At 41.4% G+C, this 18,570-nt stretch overlaps 1 protein-coding gene across 2 annotated transcripts in view; it reads left to right on the forward strand.

Moving 5' to 3' along the window:
• LOC148348269 (cadherin-20-like) overlaps positions 1-18,570 on the forward strand; it is an 81,815-nt gene that overhangs the window by 50,313 nt on the left and 12,932 nt on the right. Inside the window, exons 1-6 of one of the 2 annotated variants that reach the window (XM_088321892.1) lie at positions 5,076-5,295; positions 7,377-7,563; positions 13,742-14,036; positions 15,540-15,659; positions 15,746-15,913; positions 18,135-18,322. In XM_088321892.1, the coding sequence (XP_088178018.1) occupies positions 7,390-7,563; positions 13,742-14,036; positions 15,540-15,659; positions 15,746-15,913; positions 18,135-18,322 (945 nt within the window). In that variant the 5' untranslated portion in view covers positions 5,076-5,295; positions 7,377-7,389. Of the gene's footprint in view, positions 1-5,075; positions 5,296-7,376; positions 7,564-13,741; positions 14,037-15,539; positions 15,660-15,745; positions 15,914-18,134; positions 18,323-18,570 lie in introns of those variants that run through there. The other variant, XM_088321891.1, reaches the window with a different exon arrangement.

The raw sequence follows: 18,570 nt of genomic DNA on the forward strand, positions 1-18,570 counted from the left end.
ATCATCGCCAGTTTGATTTCCTGCCGATTGGCAGGAATCCTTTCACCAGCTTCTGTTGGAAGCCTGCTCAGATGCAGTTTATCCGCAAAAGTATTAAGAAACGAGGGGGTTCGCTTGGATATAATTGAAGACGGCATGCAGCAGCACACAGTGGGCTTGAGCTACATTGCAAACATCATTTTACGGAAATCTAAAAGAGGTTCATTATTTAGAACAAGGGTGGGCAAACTACACCCCAGGCCACATGTATCCCAGCAGGATTTTTAATCCGGCCCACTGAACGAAAATGCTAAAAAACAAAAAAAGTACTACCGTAATTTCCGGACTATAAGCCCCAATTTTTGTCTCCCAATTCAACCCTGTGGCTTATGCAGAGATGCGACTAATGTATGCATTTTTCTAACTGTCGCCAGGGTCACTCAAGAAGAAAGGGTAAGAGTGAAATGGTAGTTTCCATTCCAGGAAGTCAAAACTGCCAATAAACAGCATTAAAGTTTAACATACGGTAACGTGCTTTCTTCATGAATAAAATGAGAAAAAACTGACCCTCCTCATGGAAAATGCGGCTTATAGTCACTTATGGGTTATATATTAACAAAATGTTTTTTCCTCTAAAATGTTTTGGGTGTGGCTTATTGTCAGGTGCAGCTTACAGTCTGGAAATAACGGTAATTATTAAAATGTTGTGTCAGTTTTGACCCCAGTGTCCCTTTCCTGGCTTTGTAAACAAGACAAATGTGAAAATAGCTACCTAGATTTTTATGTACATGCTATTTTATTAATCATGTGTTTAAAAATATTCACAAAATTAAAAGAAAACACTTTTTAGCTATCACTAATGCATATTGAGATTTCGGTGCAAATTTAATGCATGGTGTAATATTGACCAATTGATGTGGCTGTTTTGGTAAATGTAACTGAAAAAGACTGCTACAAAGCTCGAGGAAGAATACAAACTACAGAGACTCATTGTGTCCAGGCATTTTTCTTCCTATTTTTGTTGATGCCTTTTATAAGGTACAATTTCGCCACCTACAATCACCTATCAACAATCTAATCCATCGACCTTTTTCCCCTTATCCAGGCCCCTCAGTTCTTTGTTTTTCTTAATCCAACGCAGCTCGCCACCCAAAAAGTTTTCCCACCCCTAATTTAAAGCAGGGAGATTGCAAGCCAAAGTGTGAAATCGATTCTGTTAACAAATTGGCCGTAGCCCTCCCACCAGTTGGGGTGAGAGTTTCTTGGGGTTCGTTGGGGCTTTTAGCACGGTTCCGCCCACTTTGAAACACCCTTTTCACGGCATGGGGGTGTCGGGGAATACGGCCACTGTGAAATGGTGACAGGATTGCGCTCGGCCTTCCCAAATCGCACGTAGCACAACTTCATTGTTCGTGTCCAATTTCATGGACAATCACACTCAGGGGAGTTCAGAAACCAGATGCAACTGCACTAGAATGCAAACACTGACAAGATTAAAAGGACTGTGTATTATTTTGCAAAATCTAGTGACAAAAGAAACTTTATGAAGAAAAAGTTATTTACATAATGTGCAAAAATAGATGAAATGACATATAAACGCGTACTTTTTTGAAACACTCATAGGTCAAGAAATTTGCATTTGTTTTACTTAGCCTGAGCCTCGCCAAAAGGTAGCTGACATACAGTATTTGAAAACACGTATTCAATGTAATTTTAACCCTTGTCGGTTTGAACCTGTTTCATTTTGATTGATTGATTGGTTGGTTGGTTGGTTGGTTGGTTGGTTGGTTGGTTGGTTGGTTGGTTGGTTGGTTGGTTGGTTGGTTGGTTGGTTGGTTGGTCGGTCGGTTGGTTGGTTGGTTGGTTGGTTGGTTGGTTGGTTGGTTGGTTGGTTGGTTGGTTGGTTCGGGTGGATTGGGTGGGTCGTTGGGGGGGTTGTCTGGGTTTGTTGGTTGGTTGGTGGGTTGGTGGGTTGGTTGGTTGGTTGGTTGGTTGGTTGGTTGGTTGGTTGGTTGGTTGGTTGGTCGGTTGGTCGGTTGGTCGGTCGGTCGGTCGGTTGGTCGGTTGGTTGGCTGGTTGCTCGGTTGCTCAGTTGGTTGGTCGGTTGGTTGGTCGGTTGCTCGGTTGGTTGCTCGGTTGGTTGCTCGGTTGGTTGGTTGGTTGGTTGGTTGGTTGGTTGGTTGGTTGGTTGGTTGGTTGGGGGGTTGGGTTGCTGGTTGGTCGGTTGGTTGGTTGGTTGGTTGGTTGGTTGGTTGAGTGGTTGGGGGGTTGGGTTGCTGGTTGGTCGGTTGGTTGGTTGGTTGGTTGGTTGGTTGGTTGGTTGGTTGGTTGGTTGGTTGGTTGGTTGGCATTCATATTTATTTTTTCCACTGTTTATCATATGCAAAGTAACAAAAGTTTCAACAGAGCAGAATGAAAAAAAGGGCAGACACGAAAAACGGCGGAGCTCATCTGGGTGATATCACCTTAACAACCAAAACACTTTTCACATTAGTGGATTAGTTCAAAACTTATTGACATTAAGAATGTATTTTCTTACAAATAAGTTCTATTCTTTACTAAATTAAAAAGAGAGCCAAAAAGTTTGAAATCCAGAGTATTAAATACTTTTTTGTGTGTTTATAAGGAAATCTAACAAAACAAGTTGAGTGTTTTGAGGGGAATTATATCGCTGATTGAACACACAGTTCAGCATGACCTGCCAATATTTAGGAAATAAATGATGTGTCTGATAAAACCTACCTTCGCCTTCAATGTTTTATTTTGTGCCAGCCATTTTAATATTATTAATATTTATTTGACGTTTTCTGGTGACATGTATTATTGAGTGTTAGGGACGTGGTGATGTACAGTCAGGGAAGGCAGGGAAGCCTATGCTTCCCTTGTCATCGTAGATACATAGAATTTAAAATGTAAAAAAAAAATTGTTATATTTATTCAGTGTTGAAGTTCTTTGTCATTTAATTCATCATTTATTGGGATTCATTTTACAAAATGTCTGGATGTTTACATTATGAATATTATAGATACAATTAGCATGTGACTTATTACTGTTCTGACTCTGCAGATGCAAAGTGAGCCACGCTATGCTCTTGCCTCAAGGCAGAGGGCGAGAGTGAGACCAAATATTCTGAGTTGGTGCACACCTCAGCCCCAAACAATAGAACTAGTGATAGTATTAGCAAGTTAACTCAGTAGCCTAGATGGTAGTGTGCCCGCTTTGAGACTGGGAGGTCGCTGGTTCGCGCCTCGACCGAGACATACCTAATTGGTATAATGGCGGCGCCCTCTGGCTGCGGCTGCATCGACTCGCTACAACGGGTCAGGTGTATCGACATTTCGTTCTGTGTACATTGTTACAAAGAATGACAATACAAAGGAAATTATTATTATTATTATTATTATTAACAACCAATCAAGCCTTCCACCCAATTTCTTTCATGTTGTATTGACTTTTTTCATATTTATTGATGTTTTTATTCAAAAGAAGCAGTTCATAGACTACATTTACAAGTTGAGGTAAGATGTGTTACAGTTGAGCTTTTTTGCTCTGCCAATCAAATGATGAATAAGATGTAGATTGAATTATTCGGAAATCTGATTTTGTCTCACCAGACACCAACCTCACTGCATGTCACTGGAGAGAAGTTATGTCTGATATGAGCGCTACATTGTGATTCAAACCTACCTGGAAAAAGGGGTTCATCAAAAGCTTTTTTCTATTTTGTGTAATCAGTTATTGGTATTTTGCTTAAGAGTTCAATGTCGTTTTATTTTGGAGGTAATCGGGAATTGCACCTGTGATATTTCACTCAAGCCTAACATCACTAGAAAGAGATCGCACGCACGCACAATTGTCCCATTTCTACAAGGTAGACTTGGGAACTCCAGTTATCTTTGGATCCTTGGACTTCATAACCCGAGATTGATGTCAAGCTACCGAGTTTGCTAATTGAACTCTACCATCCTTCACCAGTAGCAGTGATCTCGTGGTTGTTGTTTTTTATCCTGGATTCCCTTGACTTGACTTGACTTTGACTGTGTCTAAACCCTAAATGGATTTTTCTTTTTGAAAAGAACTCAAATGAGTGTCAAAAACCGGAACTTGATCAGGACCCAAATGCTTGACGTTTCTCAGATAAGCCTTTTTTTTTTACGGGATATGAGGTGTGATGCAAGTTAGGCAGAAGTCTGGCGTGGAATGACAGAAAGCCAGAGGCCGATGAGATTGATACAAATTGCCCGAGCAGATAACAGACAGATGGGGTCGATACCGGACAGGACAGGACAGACAGGAATGATATCAAAATAGGATATCGAAATTAAACCGGAAAAACTAGACGGGAACGAAACTGGAAACCGATATTAAACAGGACAAAAATAAACGGGAACAATGCCTGACAGGAAAAACCAACAGGAAACAGGAAGAAGTCAAAACCCACGTATTGCAGGGCAGAGGTTCGTTGACGGACTGACAAAGAAAGAGTGAGAGCACTGAGCTTAAAGAGACGGAAAGTCAATCTGTCAACGAGCCGCAGCTGACACTGCACGGGCAGGGCCAATTGGGCGCCATGGAAACCGTTACAATGAAGGGATCCCATATTTTGTAAATGTAAGATGTATTTTGTTGTAAATGTTCAAAAATTATTATTAAAGTTCTATTTTTCCAACTTGTTTCTCCAAGCTCACCCGAACCTGGAGGTGTACATACCCTGGAGTGGGTTACCAAATGATGAAGTGCGGCAACTTTAACAATTGGGCAGGTGCCGGGGTCGGCAGATGCCGTTGCCTCCCCTCATGGCCTTCTGCTTTTTTTGCCCTTTTACCACCTGCGGCAAAACGGATATTTTTCTCTCGCATGCGCATCGGAATGCAGTGGGAAAAGTTAAGCTCCTTCATATGATGCCTCCCCCCTCCATAAACACCAGCTGCTCACATTAACCAAGCGCATTTAAGGCGGCGTGCAAAAGCTCCAAAACGGCTGTGACCTGCCAAGGGCGGAGCGAGAGCAAATTTGCCGTCATTGTGGAGGGCGGGCGGCGGGGTTAAATGTCAGCCGTCCCGCCCGCCGTGCGCCCACAAAGCCGCCACGCCTCCCCCAAGGACGGTCACAATGACGCAGCCGGCCACCACATTCAAAAAGTCTGCAGACGGCCGCACAAAAGCCTGATGGAGTCCCGCAGTCTATCGAGCTCACAAAAGTCTCGTGAAGGTCCGGCCAGCCGGAAGAAATCTTCTCTGTAGCCGCTCTCACCACGCTGCCGCCTCCAATGCGGAATCCAAATGAACCCTTGTTCATCTGCACTCACTAGATAGGTGGGATAACCACCCAGTACAATCTGCCTGAAGAGACGTCAAAGAGACATTCCGTCCAGAAGATGACTTTTTTGATTGGATATAGGAAGTTAAAAGTTTAAAAATATATTAAAAGGTTTCTCACAAAAGTACAAAACACATTTTCAAGTCAAAAAGTTGTTAATAAAATGCTGAGATTCCGGGCAACAGATGTCTTGAAGTTGAAAATTTGGATTAGAAAAGACACCTACCTTTTCAAGTTTTCAAACATTAAAAAGGTCTTTAAAAAATGAAAAAAAAAATTATAAAGACAACAACTTTCCGTCTAAAAGATGTTTTTACATGGTAAAAAATTGCAACTATAGAATACGTCTTCAATATGTATGCAGATGTTTCGGTTGAAATTGGAAGTTTTAAAAGATTACTTTTTAAGATGTTGTAAATACCTTAAAAAACATTGAACCCTCCCACAACCCTACACCTTCATATATCGGTCCAAGGCTGGGTAACTGCTTTATTTGAGTTTTATTTGCTGAACGAAACACGAGCAGTAATGGTATAATGTTCAGTTTAGTTTATTTTAGTAGTGTTGGATCATTAAAATAGGTCACTGAGTATGTTGTTTCTATAACATGAGTTAGATCAAATGTATTCCTCAATCATCACAGCATTACTTTAGGAATATCATTACTCATTTAGTTGTTATGAATGCACTTATGTTCATCCACATATTTGGAAAAAGTATTTACCCGCTGTATCCTTTTTTATCAGTACTTTCCCAGCATAGGTCAGCCCTTATCTTATCATACTACCTTCAATATACTGTACAGCTGCAACCAGTTTTTAAAAAGGGCTCTTGAATAGGATGCGAGTTCATTTCTTGGCCTGTTTCATGTTCCATTTAGCAAATCCACACCTCTTTCCTATTTAAACTGTGGTTAACAAATTTTGAGGCCTTTCTTGGGAGACACGTCTCCATCGATTGGTCCAGGGTGCACTTTGATTTTGTCTTTATCTGAACATTTGTAAAAAAATGCCTTCAACTGCATAGATATAGATATAGATATAGATACATATATATATATAGATAGATATAGATATAGATGTAGATATAGAGATAGAGATAGAGAGAGATAGACATAGAGATAAGATATAGATATAGCGATAAGATATAGATAGAGATAGAGATAGAGATATAGATATATGGATATATATATAGATATACATATCTTTTTTTGTTTTTGTTTTGTTGTTGTTTTTTATGTTGGTATTTCAGAGGTTTGTATGTTTGAGGAAATTGCTTGTTTATGAATATTGAGTATATTGTATAACTGAGAATATTGAATATTTGAATAATAATAATAAAATTTGAAGTAGAATCAACGTTAAAAGGAGGCAAGGTTCCATCCCAAATATATCTCTATTTGGTTGGGGAAAGTCATCAAAAAGAGGGCAAGGTTCCTCCTAAAAGATTGTTTTGTTATGTTAAGAACCAGAAGGGAAAATATGTTGAAAGACGCTTAGACAATAAGGTTCCGTCCCAAAGATTACTTGGTCAAAAAGTGAAAATAGAAAGGTGCTTTAGATGAAGCAAACACAACAATTGTTATTTTGGGACTGATTTGGGTCATATATGGATAAACTAAACATCACCCAGTTTGACACATCTGTTCTGGGTCTAAATCATGTCTAAAACTGAGGTGTCACCAGAAGATGTTGGGTGGCTAGACAGTGGATAATCTTCTCAGTTCTGGATTTGTCATAGTTTTTCCCTTCTATCACAACTCATGAACTTCCCTTTATTTTTACCCAGTCCCCTTAGCTCCTTGCTAGTTTATTGTCTTCCTTAATTGGTCCATTAAACCTGATCAAACCTGACCTCTGGTGCACCAAACAATAAAACACCACCATTTACTGTACTAATGTCTTTCTGCGCTGTGATCTGCAGAAAGCTGAGTGGTGAAAGAAGTCTTGATCTCAAATATTAATGCAAAGAAATATACAAGTCACAACCCACCCGTTTTCTGGAGTTCTACTAGTCTTGTGGGATTCTCCAGCGACAATCTTTGACAATGCCGCTCTTTGTTTGTGCTCTTATGAAGGACCGACCGGAAGATGGAAGTGTGGTCACACAGGTGTCTGTGGGCGGCGCTCTGCCTGAGCATCCTGCTGACCCGCAATTCTGCCCACTCGGCCCAGAGGGTCCCCAGGGTCAAGCGAGGCTGGGTTTGGAACCAGTTCTTCGTCCTGGAAGAGTACACTGGACTGGACCCTCTTTACATTGGAAAGGTGGGTGGAAGCACATGTAAGGTTTACCTGAACCTCAGCCGGGTTGTTTTATCTTAAATACTCGCTACAATAGAAATAAGAACCAGGATACTGCATATTTTCAGTGAACTATTTACGGAATGTCAGAAAGATTGAATGCACATCTGTGGAGCCTGTTTCAGCAGAATATGGTCTTATCCTGTTTTGGTGCACCCTTACGCAAAGAGGGGGCACTCAAGCTCATCAATGTCCGAATGTGAAGCCTAATGGTCTTCAATAGTTTAAACTCGAAAAGAGCTTTTATCTAGAAATAAGCCGAGCAAAGACAAGTCATATTAGCCTAGCTGGTCAGCTCAAGTCATCTATCTTAAATATGAGAGGTCTAATGTAACACACACAAAAACTTCAATTTGCCACTTGGAGTCAATGATTTTCTTCCCTACTTTACAAATATTGCAAGTGCTCCTCTTGGAAAATGCTTCTTGTGGTAGAGCCTCCCCCAAATGAGCGTGGAGTGATTTCCCATCAGCGGCTGCCATTTGCACTCGCCAACCACAAAGCTTTGTGATTGCGACGCAACAAAAGCAGCTGATTGGCTCCTGATTACAAAGCGCCGTTTCACACGGAGCCCAGCTCACAGAGGGCGCCTTTTTCTTTTCTTTCATTTATTTTTTTTACTCGACAAATGTCAAAATTTGCATTGATTGCAGTGCCCACATTGTTTTTAATTAATCCAATTTGGAGCTAGACCCCTGGAGGATCAATAAAGCATTATCTTTTCTTAAATGCAATCAGCTATCCAGCCGCCAGGCCCCGTAATTTGTTATTATCGTGTTATTACAAGAGAAGAGACATGATCACCTATTTTCGAGAAGATCAAGAAGCCTCGAGCATGTCATCATTTCATCTTTTTCTTTTTTTTCTAAGGACTCTAAGCTTGGACTGAAGGAACCGTTTTATTATCCATTTTAGAAAAGAGAACTTATGATTAAAATGGCAATAAGGGAGCAAGAAATGACGATGGCTTAGTTTATGGATCAAGTCACAGACAGTTGTTTTAAAGCATTAGTGTCAAACTCTTGGCCCGCGGACCAAATGTGGCCCACCACATCATTTTTTTGTGGCCAGCAAGTACTTAAAATATGTCAGCGTGTTGACTACGCTTCCCACAAAGTGACAGCCAGCACAGACATGTAGGAAATGTCTTCTGAAGAAGATTTAGGAGTACCTTGAAAAAACATCTGGTGGAGAAGGTCCTGAGATGAGGAGGGAACTTAAGGACAGAAGTCTTTGGATGAGTGGCTTGTCGTCTTGGCAAGTGAATGTCTTGAACAAGGTTCAAAGACAAATATCCAAAGTAAAGAGGGAGACCGGAATATTTACAGTAGAAGCTGGCTAATTTGCTGATTGGGAGCCCAAGGACAGGGGAGATTAAAGGGAGACTGGAGAATTGGGATGCTGCCATCTATTGGAGAAGAGGAGGGACTGCAAGAGCTAAACCATGATAGATCCCAAATACAATTTCCAAAGCTTTTTACATGCATTACTTTCTTTTGACATAGTTTTCATTTTTTGTGTGTTTTTTTTATGTAACAATTCCAAATTGTCACAGTTGCCATGACGCACAATTGGCCCCCGCCGTGTGGCGCCAGTTTTTGTCATGGTTGCCATGGCACCGAATTGGCCCCGCCCATGGACACCAGCTCGAACTCACAGACAGATTGCTCCCTAACTACTTAGACGCTGTCCTGAGAGTCACCTTTTGTCGGAGAGTCTGCTAAACTCTGTTTTGACTCGTCAAGCCTTGAGAATCTCTGTTTTTTCCTGTGTTTTTTCCCTCGTTTTGCCAAGCCCTGTGACTCTCCGTTTTTCTTGTGTTTTTGCTCTTATTTTGCCAAGCCCTTTGAATCTCCGTTTTTTTCCTGTGTTTTTGCCCCTGTTTTGCTCTCGCTTCGATCTGTTTGATATTGACAATTTTCGCGTTACGAGCAATTTACACCCCGCGACCAACGATCTCCGGATCGAGAGTGTGCTCCTTTCTCTTTTCCCCAATAAACTGTGAGTATTGTTAGATAGATAGATAGATAGATAGATAGATAGATAGATAGATAGATAGATAGATAGATAGATAGATAGATAGATAGATAGATAGATAGATAGATAGATAGATAGATAGATAGATAGATAGATAGATAGATAGATAGATAGATAGATAGATAGATAGATAGATAGATAGATAGATAGATAGATAGATAGATAGATAGATAGATAGATAGATAGATAGATAGATACTTTATTCATCCCCACAGGGAAATTCACATTTCCAGCAGCATCCCTTCACTGAGAACAATACAATAATAAAGCAAAAGGAATACAATATACAAATACCCAATGTGACGTGCTAATACCCACTGTAGCGTGTTGTATAGAGTATTTAAATAGTGCTACATAAAATACACACTGCAATAAAAGTACGGTAATATGCAATGTAGGGGGTGTGGTTTAATGTGGGGCTTTACTCCGCCGGGTGGAGTTAAAGAGCCTCATGGCATGAGTAAGAAAAGATCTCTTCAGTCTGTCCGTGGTACAAGACAGTGACAGCAGTCTGTCGCTGAAGCTGCTCTTCTGTCTGGATATAATGCTGTGTAGTGGATGTGATGAATTGTCCATGATTGACCGCAGCTTTTTCAGTGCCCGTCTCTCAGCTACTGTTGTCAGGCTGTCCAGCTCTGTGCCCACAACAGAGCTCGCTTTCCTCGCCAGTTTATTGAGACGAGAGGCATCCTTCTTCATGACGCTGCCTCCCCAACACGCTGCTGCATAGAAGAGGGCGCTTGCCACAACTGTCTCATACAATATTTTCAGGAGCTTTTTGCAGATATTGAAGGAGGCCAGCCTTCTGAGGAAGTAAAGTCGGCTTTGACCTTTCCTACATAGAGCTTCTGTGTTGGCAGCCCAGTCCAGTTTGTTGTCCAGCTGCACACCGAGGTATTTGTAGGTCTGGACAAATTCAACACCTTCTCCTTTGATGGTTACAGGAACCGGGTGAGTTTTAGTTCTCCTGAAGTCCACCACCATCTCCCTGGTCTTGGTGGTGTTCAGGTGCAGGTGGTTTGCGTCGCTCCATTGGACAAAGTCCTGAATCAATTTCCTGTACTCCTCCTCCTGCCCACTTCTGATACATCCTACGATCGCAGTGTCATCAGCAAACTTTTGCACGTGGCAGGACTCACGAGGGGGATACTCCATCTGGACCAGCTGCCTTGCTGGTTCGCAGCCTCCTCAGCTCTCCACACACCTGGACTGCAGTTATCTTGAGTGGGGTGATGTCCTCCGTGCTAGTGTCCTAAGGGGGAAGGACAGCTGCAGTACTCTGGGGTGAGGATGAGTTGGGGTGGTCAAACCTGTTGAAAAAGTTGTTCAACTGGTTGACCCTCCCCACATCTACGTCCACAGCCACACCCTGCTTGGTGCTGCAGCCAGTAATGGTTTTCATCCCTTCCCACACCTCCTTCGTGCTGTTGTTCTGCAGCTTTTTCACCAACTTCCTCCTGTACTGCTCCTTCCCTTCCCGGAGCTGGACTCTGAGCTCCCTCTGTACTCGTTTTAGCTCCTGCTGATCACCATCTTTAAAGGCCCTCTTTTTTTTGGTTCAAAAGGCACTTGATGTTGCTCGTGATCCAGGGCTTGTTGTTGGCATAGCAGCGTACAGTTTTTATGGGAACAACATTGTCCATAAAGAAGTTAATGTAGTCAGTGGTGCAGTTTGCCACCTCTTCAATGTCCCCACTGCTGGACCCAAGCAGGACATCCCAGTCCGTACGTCCAAAGCAGTCTCTCAGAGCCTGCTCTGCCTCAGTAGACCATTTCCTGAAAGAGCGTGTGGTTGTTGGTAGCCTCCTCACTTTTGGTTTGTAATGAGGTTTAAGCAGAATGAGGTTGTGGTGCGCTTTCCCAAGGGCAGGCAGTGGCATAGCACTGTATGTGTCCTTGATGTTCGCGTACAGAAGGTCAATAGTCCTATTTCCCCTGGTCTTGCAGTTCACATACTGGACGAAAGAAGGCAGTGTTGTATCAAGAGTCACGTGATTGAAGTCCCCAGAGATTAACATGGCGGCCTCCGGGTGTTTGGTTTGTAGCTTGGCCACAGCGGAGTGGATGACGTCACACGCTACTTCCGTATCAGCGCGCGGTGGGATGTAAACAATAACAGCAATGGCGTGTCCAAACCCTCTGGCCAAGTAATAGGGACGCAGACTTACGGCCAAAAGTTTGACATCACGGCAGCAGATAGAAATCTTTGTGTTTACATGCCCTGGGTTACACCACCTCATGTTCACGTAGATGGCAAGTCCGCCTCCTTTGCGCTTCCCGCAGGCTTTTGTGTCTCTGTCTGCTCTAACAGCACAGAAGCCAGTTAGCTCGACGTTAGCGTCCGGGATGCTAGACGTGAGCCACGTTTCCGTAAAGCAAAGCAAATTGCACTCCCTGTGTGCTTTGATGTCTTTCACAAGCACAGCCAGTTTGTCGATCTTATTTGGTAGGGAGTTGACATTCCCCATGATTATGGACGGTACAGAGGGCTTATATCCCCACTTCGCCGCTAGCCGCTTAGCCTTTACCCTAGCACCGGCTCTGCACCCCCGATAGGGTCGCCTCACCTCGTCAGGTAAAAGGGGAACCACGCCGGCTCGAGAATTCTTCAGGTAGAGGAGTTGATTCCTCGAATAAACGCATTTTTGTGCGTTATAACCCATATCCATAGGATAGAAAGTAATCCAAAGTGCTGCAAGGCTAGGCAAGGCAAACACTGAAGATATAAGCAAAAACAAAACAATAAATCACAAAAGTAGCGAAAATAACACGGGAGCTTGCCGGAGTGGCTGCCATTCGCGACGGCGCCGGAAGTATATAATAATAATAATAATAATAATTTCCTTGTATTGTCATTCTGTGTAACAATGTACACAGAACGAAATGTCGATTGCACCTGACCTGTTGTAGCGAGCCGATGCAGCCGCAGCCAACAGAGGGCGCCGCCGACCACTTTTTAAGTCTTAGGAATGACTCGGCCGGGGCGCGAACCACCGACCTCCCAGTCTCAAAGCGGGCGCCTTACCATCTAGGCACAAGTGGGTTCTGCTTCCTGTTTCCTGTCCTCAGTCCTGACACAAATTTTCTAGTGATTCATTTTTATTGATGTATTTTAAGTTTTGATGTACATTTTTTTTTACTTTTTGAACTCTTATTTAAAATTATTTGATTTTTTTGTTTTTAAAATACTTTTTTTTTTTTTTTTTTATGTTTATACATTTTTCATATACCTTTTTATTATGTATTTGACTTTCTAATATCTTAATGCATTAAATATTATTTTTGGGATTGTTGATTATTCAAATAATTACTTATTTCTTATGACTTGTTTTGTTATGTACTTATATCATACGAGTATGTTTTCAGGAGATTTTATTATATTTAGCTTACAACATATACGTGTAGTGACATTTTTTAAATGCAACAGTTTCTGCCACACTAAATTGTGGAAATTTGGAGGCCTGCTTCACTGAGATAAAAGAATGGATGTCACTCAACTTCTTGCGCCTTAACTCTGAAAAGACCGAAATGCTAGTCTAAGCTTAATCTAATTCTATAGCATGTGAATACCCTATATTTTATGTTGACAATATCTGTGAATTATTTGCCCTCATGTAGGTTTTAGATGAGGGGATGGTGTCATAATAGTCTGTAGTTTGCAATAGTCTTTGATCTGTGCAGCCCTTTGAGACTCTTTGTGATTAAGGGCTATACAAATAAACATGACTTGACTTGACTTATGTCTGTGACTTAAAAGTAGTTTTATCTTGGGTGAATGAAAAATTACATTTGTTTACCAAACCATTCAATTACATTTGTTAAATTTATAAGGATCATCAGGCTTTTTGAGGGTAGCCATCATGCTGGTGAGGCCTTCGGTCAAACTGAGTTTGACTACCTTGCCTTTTAGGGACAGTGTATCATTTTGTGCCCCCTAGTGGTAAAAAAAAACATTAAAAAAAAAAAATACTTACGAGAAAAATGGGCTGGAATACACTAACTTTCATAATAGGTTTTTTTTTGAGTACTCCTGATTGTTCCTACTTGCCGATTTTAAACCCGAGGTGAGAATTTGTGTATGATTTTTGCATCATTTGGGCTGCAGCTGCACTCGGACATGGACAAAGGCGACGGCTCTATCAAGTACATCCTGACGGGCGAAGGCGCCGGCACCACATTCACCATCGACGACAACACAGGCGACATTCACGCCATCCAGAGACTGGACCGCGAGCTCAAGGCCCAGTACGTGCTTCGAGCCCAGGCCCGCCACCGCCTCACCGACCGGCCCCTGGAACCCGAATCCCAGTTCATCGTCAAGATCCAGGACATCAACGACAACGAGCCCAAGTTCCTGGACGCGCCCTACCGGGCCTCCGTGCCCGAGATGTCCAAAATAGGTACCATACTTTGCTTCATACAAATTACATCTTAGAAGGCAGATTACATCTTAAAAGGCAAAAGGGCAAGTAAGCATTATTCATTTTTGTATTTATCTGCTCAACTTTAGATTTATGCAGCAAAACACTGATTTCTGTTTTTCTTAATAAAAGATCTATACAATACATTTACAACATACAGAAAAAGGTAGCCATGATACATATAAATGTTTGCCTTGAGAGCAGTAGATGTTAATGTGTATCTAAGATGCTTTTTGAAGAATATTTTTCATTTGGAGGATGGATTAGGCGATTATAAGGGTATACTAGGGACAAGACTGAAACCAAAGTCATTAATATGCTTGTACTCTCAAAAAATGGGACACAGTGACTTATTTCATTGACAAATAGGCATAATATTTTGAAATTCTACCAATGGTGATCATTTTTCAGTGTAATTAAATAACTATCGCTCATTTAAAATATCTAAAGCTGCGTGAATCGCAGATGTTAATTCCCGTCATGATCTTTCTGTCACCTCCCCAATCTTGTTGGTTGGTTGTCCATTTTTCATTATCTTCCGTCCACTTTGAATGAAATGTCAACTTGAACAGATTGAAAACAAAACTAAAAAGAGAAGATATGATGGTAATATACGTTCCATGCTGTGGATCAGGTCACTAAATGTGAAGCAGGGAATGGACGGAGTACTTCCACCGATGTGGTTTGAGTGTGCCATCGTTTGGGGGAACGTGAGCATTGCAGGAAAAGGGAAAATGAACTTTTTATTCCTCATAAGAATGCACACCCCCAAAAAGTAGCCTTTTTAAATATATTTTTCCTATATAGGGCGCACTGGACATTAATACTAAATTTAAATAATACATTTAAATTGAAATGAGTTATTTCATGGATTATAAATGGACACTATGACTTCCGGTTTCACCTCTAAAATTAATTATTTTATTCATAAATGATGTTCCGAATAAGAGTTCTTTCCTTTAGTTGCTGTTTATTTGGATAATGGCCTTCACCATAACCCTTATAATAAGGTTACCATAAACCTAAAAACAAAGTACAAAGAAGTCCTGTTTAGCTTGCTAACTATACACACACGTTACCATAAACCAAAAACTTCATTCAAGTAATCTCTATTCGTTTCATCCTTACAGTTATTGTCCAAAGCAATACTAAAAGAGTATTTTCAATTAGCCTGTTAACTACAAAAGGGCATTCATTCGTAACTCCATTTGTTTCTCAAAGGCAGAACAGTTACCATATGCAGTATCATTTAATTGTAACTATACATTTCCTATTGTATTAATCTCTTTTTCTGGTTTAAAAGGCACACTTTCTAAAAGGGAGTAGTTCTTTTTTTCAAACTTAACATTTTCACTAAGTTTATTTTGCAGAATGGATTTAAAAGGCCTCGTATGCAGCCTGCAGGCCGTAGTTTGCCCACCGCTTATTTTAGCTGAATCAGAACTTGAATTTTACTCACAATTTGCGTTTGATGCCTACCAGGAACGCCGGTGATCCAGCTAAGCGCCACGGACGCCGACGACCCTACGTACGGCAACAGCGCCCGTGTGGTCTACAGCATCCTGGAGGGACAACCTTACTTCTCGGTGGATGCCAAGACTGGTACGTTTAATTCAAAAACATTGAGACCAGAATCTGGGATTTGGATAGGGGATTAACAGCTTCTGGATTTGACCAAACCCTTTCAGGCGTGGTGCGGGTCTCGCTGGCCGATATGGATCGGGAGACCCGGGAGAACTACACAGTGGTAATCCAGGCCAAGGACATGGGCGGCCAACTGGGCGGACTGGCCGGCACCGCCCGCGTCGACATCTCGCTTAGCGACATCAACGACAATCCGCCCATCTTTGATCAAAGTAAGACCACGCAGCACACAAATCAAAGATGGCAAAGACTTTTGCATCAGTACTGAAAATAAAATAAAAAACAAGAAAAAGAAAAACATCGCAGACACTTAAAGGGACAATGTGTATTATTTAGCAACTCGTAGTCATAAAAAACTTCATCAAACAATATTGATTAAAAAAATAAATATACAAAATATATCAATTATTATACAAACATTTATTTTCAAATACACTGAGGTAAGAAATATGTTGTTTGACATAACATTAGCCTCACCAAGAGGGAGCTGACATGACTGTCGGCCATCGTGCTGCTGCGGGCACCCAAAAACCTCACACAAGGCTTGGCAAAAAAATTAGAAGATTAATGCTGTGGATTGGTCATATTGAATCTCAATTGCTCATAATTTTACTTTTGTTTATTAGCACATGTTTTTGGTTGCACGACATAAGACTGCTACATCTAGTGGTGAAATATTATACTCTGTCCCTTTTCGTGTTGTTTTTTGTATTAACACCTGGGCAGCACGGCGACGCAGTGGTTAGCGCTTGTGCGGCACAGTTCATGTCATGGGAACCTCCTGCGCGGGTTCAAATCCAGAGTGAGTTGTCTGTCCCGTGTGCCCTGCGATTGGCTGGCAACCAGTTCAGGGTGTCCCCTGCCCACTGCCCAGAGATGGCTGGGATGGGCTCCAGCCCCCCCGCGACCCTAATGAGGATAAACGGTACAGCTAATGAGATGAGATGAGATATTAACACCTGTCGCTGTGGACTGGCCGTAATGAATTTCACCTATCTCATTTACTTTTTGTGTCGTAACCCCGGTAAAAACGAATTACAGTATTGTATTCACTTGACAGTCCTCGAATCCCCAACGTTGATGAAAATATTCTCTTGGAATCCACGTGGAAGTTTGTTACCCTCTAGCGGTGGCTGGTATAACGACATCCCCAGAAAAAGGGTCGGCAACCTATTAAATATATATACTATATATACAGGGTTGGGTAGGGTTACTTTAACTTGATTACTTTCAATTACTTTTGGATTACTCCAATACCACATATGTTAATAAAAGACAAAAGAAACTAAATATGAATAAAATTACTAAATTTTGTGCAGGCTTGGGGAGTAACGGAATACATGGAACGGCAAAAATGATGTTGGCAAGCTGTTGGATTTATTTTCATTTTGTTTCTGTCGCATTTTATGTTAGTTTTGCCGGACATCAAAGAGATCAAAGCCAGGAGAGAAAGCTTACCACGTGTTGTGAGTCATAATTTTATTCATATTTAGTTTCTTTTGTCTTTTATTAGCATATTTGGTATTGGAGTAATCCAAAAGTAATTGAAAGTAATCAAGTTAAAGTAACCCTACCCAACCCTGTATATATATATATATATATATATATATATATATATATATATATATATATATATATATACATATATATATATATACGGTATATTTATTTATATTTATATATGTGAGGGTAAGGAAAAAACCTCAACATGAGGAAATGAAGACACCTTGAGATGTTCCTAAGGCATCACCAGACAATACACAGACATCATGAACATATAATATAGGTCATAACAGAATGTACAGTTTATAGCTTCCTGTTCCAAAATCTTGGGCAATGCAGGAGGCTCTTGATGTTGGCGTACATCAGGCTCAAAATGCATGCACCTGTAACAACCAGGCTCATCTTTCTCCTTCAGGAACAAGAACACAAGAGAATGAGGTCAGCATCAACAATAAGCTATAGAATAAAAGTTTGTCTTAAGTCTAGATTCAAACACTTCCACTGAAGTTGCAAATCGAATCTCAGATGGCAGAGCACTCCTGAGCACCTCCTCCCGAATGAAGAACGCTCTCACACTGGATTTCTTCATGGCTCTTGGGATCACCAGTAGACCAGTATTTTCTGACGAAGACCCCAAGCAGGAACATGGGGAGAAATAGAAGAGAATTTCATCTTTGAGCCAGATGTACTCATAAAAAGAGCCATACCTGGCTTATGAGCCATACGTTCCGAACCCCGCAGTGCGGTATTTGTTTTGAAGTTGGCTGAAATAAATGCGAGTTTGTCTCACTCTAGGCAGTATGTCTCAAATAGTGGGGCGGTATCAGGAAATAGTTCTTCTATTTCCCTGGAGACAGAAAATCTGTTAATATTTGACAGAAAATAATGGAGTTTTTGTAACGAGCAGGCTTGTCCTGTGACATTTCCCAGGATTGTACCAGATGAGCGTCCCCGAATCGGCAGCGGTCGACTCGGAGGTGGGTCGCATCTCGGCCCGGGACCGCGATTTGGGCATCAACGCCGATATGACGTATAGCGTCATCGACGGCGACGGAAGGGACACCTTCGCCATCCACACCGATGCCACCAACAGATACGCCATCATCACCGTCAACAAGGTCTGACATAGATAACTATTGTGATGATGACAATAAAAGGTGGGCAATGTTTTTGAGTTGGGGGAATACATCGATTCTAAAACATTTGCACAGAAGCCAAGCCGGAGGAAAAAAACGTCCGATTGACGTCTTTCATTTTATTGTATATGCCAATAGAGATTCGTCAATCCAATACCTCGGCAAGACACGAGGAAAAAAATAGAACATTAGCCAATACATTTTCATTCTTGTTTGCATTTACCTGTTTC

This window comes from Urocampus carinirostris, chromosome 18 (genome assembly GCF_059441175.1).
Source record: "Urocampus carinirostris isolate Australia breed hairy pipefish chromosome 18, RoL_Ucar_1.0, whole genome shotgun sequence".
Lineage (NCBI taxonomy): Eukaryota > Metazoa > Chordata > Actinopteri > Syngnathiformes > Syngnathidae > Urocampus > Urocampus carinirostris.